The 3,719-nt window shown below is 39.3% G+C and overlaps 1 gene segment (V, D, J or C); it reads right to left on the bottom strand.

Moving 5' to 3' along the window:
* Window positions 1-425: 425 nt before the first annotated feature.
* On the bottom strand, window positions 426-989 carry LOC127677175 (Ig kappa chain V-III region MOPC 63-like). The segment is given in 2 exon segments: window positions 426-757; window positions 877-989. Coding segments are annotated over 2 exon segments (366 nt in total).
* Between the last annotated feature and the right edge of the window lie 2,730 nt (window positions 990-3,719).

The raw sequence follows: 3,719 nt of genomic DNA, 5'->3' as shown, positions 1-3,719 counted from the left end.
CTGACCTGGAAGTCCTCTGCTGTATATGTAACACTGTTTTATAGTGACATAATTTTTATTTATTATCTTTTCCTATTTTCAGAATTATAGAGACAGTAAACTCAGTGACTGGAAAATCAAAGGAGGATTCTGAGGGTGAGGGAATAGGCAGAGATGTGGTCAGGGAGTGTGGGGAGAAGGGAAAATAATCCAGAGGTAAATATCTGTTAATAAAAATTTAAATGACAAATGATAATTAAAACAATAATATATTTCATTTGGAAATAATTAGTTTACAAAGCATGAAGAATGGGATACATATACATATCTGTTTATAAAACTTGTTTCATTATTTGAGATATTTTTCTACATAAACCTTGAGCTCTGTGTTGGGATGTCAGAGAATAAGGGAGAACTGAGAGACTGAGGCTCAGTGAGCATCAACCACAGGAGGTTTTTGCTCAGCCCTGGAGCACTGTGGGAGGAAACTCCTTACTATGCTGACAGTAATAGGTTGCAGCATCATCAGCCTCCACAGGATTGATGGTGAGGGTGAAGTCTGTCCCAGAGCCACTGCCACTGAACCTGGCAGGGACCCCAGATGCTAGGTTGGATGCAAGATAGATGAGGAGTTTGGGTGGTTGTCCTGGTTTCTGTTGGTACCAGTGCATGTATGTACTGACACTTTTGCTGGCCCTGCAGGAGATGGTGGCTGTCTGCCCTAGAGACACAGTCAAAGAAGCTGGAGACTGGGTCAGCACAATGTCACCATTGGAACCTGGAATGATAAACACGCAGACTTTACATATGCAGTAATTACAATGACCAAGAACCCTCAGGCATAAAAAGTCATGATGGCCACAGAAGTTGCTCCCCAACACTTCTCTGCATCCTCACCTGGAACCCAGAAAAGCAGTGCCCAAAGCAGGAGTGTGTCTGTCTCCATCTCTGAGAGCTGGAAGAGAGGTGCTTTTTAGGCTCCTGGCAGCAGCCCTTATAGGAGCCTTGGCTGTTTTATAATGACCCCATATGCAAATCAGCTCAATGGAGTATACTGCTGCTCAAAGGGCACCTGCTCCTCTTTCACTCACAGGAAGTTGGTGTCAGCAGGAAATTTACTAGAGCATCACATGTGTCTTAAAGGATCGTTCTAAATACATTTTTGTGAGACAGCATTTTTCTATGTATTCTTGCTTGTCCTGAAGCTCACTCTGTAGACCAGATCCTCCCATCTTTGCCTCTCGAGTGCAGTGATTAAAGGTGTGCACCACCACCACTGAGCTTTCTCTTGTGTTCCACTCTATTAAATACTTATTCTCTACTCTTCTTGAGGTGTTAGGTGGGAGAGTGAATTGTGGATGCACTATGTATAGAATGTAAGTTATTTCAAGAACAACTTGATTCCTCAAAATTGTACACACCCAATGAAAGCATTATCTGAGAGGGAATAGAGAAAAATGATTCAATGAAAAAAAGTATCAAAATTCTTGTCATAGTACCTTATTTTTTTAGATCCATGTTTTAGATCCGTGTGTATGATGTGTCTTCATATGTTTGTTTATTTGTTTATGTTTATGATTTAAGGGTAAATTCAGGCATGTGGGTAGAGATCAGAAGAGAAGTTTGAGTGTAGGTCTGAGACAAGGTGAGTTGTTCACTCCTACCATGAAATGCTTTTTAGGCCAGGCTATTGTGGGATTCTCTTGTTTCTATCTCTCATCTTGCTACAGCATTACTCCAAATACAGTCCATGCTGCTGCTGCATCTGGATTTCTGTGGGTACCTGGGATGTGAGCCAGGTCCTCACACCTATGGGGCCAAGCACTTTGCCCACAGAGCCACCCCGCCAGCCCATTGTCTTTAAGTAGAACTAGTGAGTGGAATTTCTTTTACTGAACAGAAATAATACTGCAGGGTATGTAGTAGTTAAAAATGAAGAAAAGAATCCTTTAACAGGGATGTGCCCATATACATCTTTTGTATAGTTCTTAAAAACATCCACTATTATAAAAGACAGATATTTTGTATTTTTTCATGGTGATAAAAAACTAATTATCAAAACTATTGATTCTTCCCCAGAGAAATTGTAAGATTGACAGATAGATGGTTATATCTTTATATAGGTAGATTGAGAAGTAAATATTTTTTCATATAATTTTTCTTTTGCTCTCCTTCCTAGGTTTAACTAGTCAGAAGGATTTTGAGGTGGGATATGACAGTATTATTTTAATTAAATAAGAAAATAAAGGTATAAGAAGATATGATATGAAGGAACAGTAAGTAGCATTGGAATGTAGAGAATGGGAATAAAGAAGGGAGAGGGAGGGAGGAAGAAAGAAGAGAAAGAAAAGAACCAGAAAATGGAGGAAGACAAAAAGAAGAAAGTATGAGAAGGAAAGAAGAATGTGAGGAAGAAGGGAAGATGAAGGAAAGATGGAAAATTCCCTCCTCTTCAGCTTGTATTCACTGTTTCTTTTTCCAGGTCACTGCCATAGAGAGGTGGATCCTTTTGTTTTATTATACACATTCACTGTACAATGAATATTATTTTATTATGCACATTCACTGCTCACTGAACCAGCTACAGTTCAAAGGTGAGATAATAGGGCAAAACAAATATGCGTGACCTGAAATTAACAAGTTATTCTTTACATTTTGCCTTCCTTTTTGAGGAATACTCACTTTATTTGATTTTTGTGTTCAAGAACTACACTTCTGCCAGGCAAGGTGATGAATTCTAATAATTCAAACATGTAAGAAGTTGAGGCAGGAGGGTCTTGAGTTTGCTGCCCTCTAGACACATAGCTTGTGTAACATGGATGACCAAATTTTCTGCCAGAATCTAAGCTCCACATCTTCATCTATTTTTGCATATAGTTCTGTTAGTTTATATTTTTATTTATACCGACTTTGTTCTCTTTTTTATTGACTTATACTTAACTTTCTATTCATCGACATTGTTACTTTGCTTCACTGTAGCAGAAGGGCACTCTAATCATGAAAGGAGACTCAGTATCCTGACAGAAAGATTGACAAGATGATAGAACAGAAGATGTACAGGACAGGGATGCTTCCATGTTGAATGCAATATAGATGTGCAAGCAAGGATGACCACTGCAAAGTCGGTACATGATCCCAGCCCCGAGACAAGAAATTTGGCCATACACAGCTCAGAGAGGAGCTCTTTGAAATGCATGGATGTCCTGAAGTGCACTGAGCATGGGGAAAGTATGGGATGGACTTTATAAAGAGGACAAAGGAATTGAGTGCAGAAGAAGACAAGGGTCTTAAGCTAATATGGTGGAAATTGACCAAGAAGGGTAAGGTTTATGTATAGTCCAAAGAGAATCCATGGGACAGAGGGCACAAACAGTTTACATGTTTCAGTGAATATGGTTGATCAAGTGTCTCTGTGATAGGATGAAGTACTATTTGGTATATGCCCGAGAGTGGTGTAGCTGGATATTGAGGTAGATTTCTTCCTGAGGATCCACCCCACTGTATTCCATAGTGGCTAGATGAACTTTCATTCCCACTAGGAATGCACATTCTTTCAAGATTTAGCTGTCACTTGTATTATTAGTCTTTGCCATCAGATCCTGGTAGAGTATATTTGAACTTGTTTCTAATTAGGGTGTGGCTTAGCCCTTAGTATAAACCTTTAATCCCTTTGGCTGGAGTACTGACACACTCTTAGTATGTACCTTTATTTCCAAACAAGGAAGTTAATGTTACTTTGC

Source organism: Apodemus sylvaticus, chromosome 2 (assembly GCF_947179515.1).
Source record: "Apodemus sylvaticus chromosome 2, mApoSyl1.1, whole genome shotgun sequence".
Taxonomy (NCBI): Eukaryota; Metazoa; Chordata; class Mammalia; order Rodentia; family Muridae; genus Apodemus; species Apodemus sylvaticus.
The sequence above is the reverse complement of the archived record's forward strand: the minus strand, read 5'-3'. Positions and strand labels throughout refer to the sequence as shown.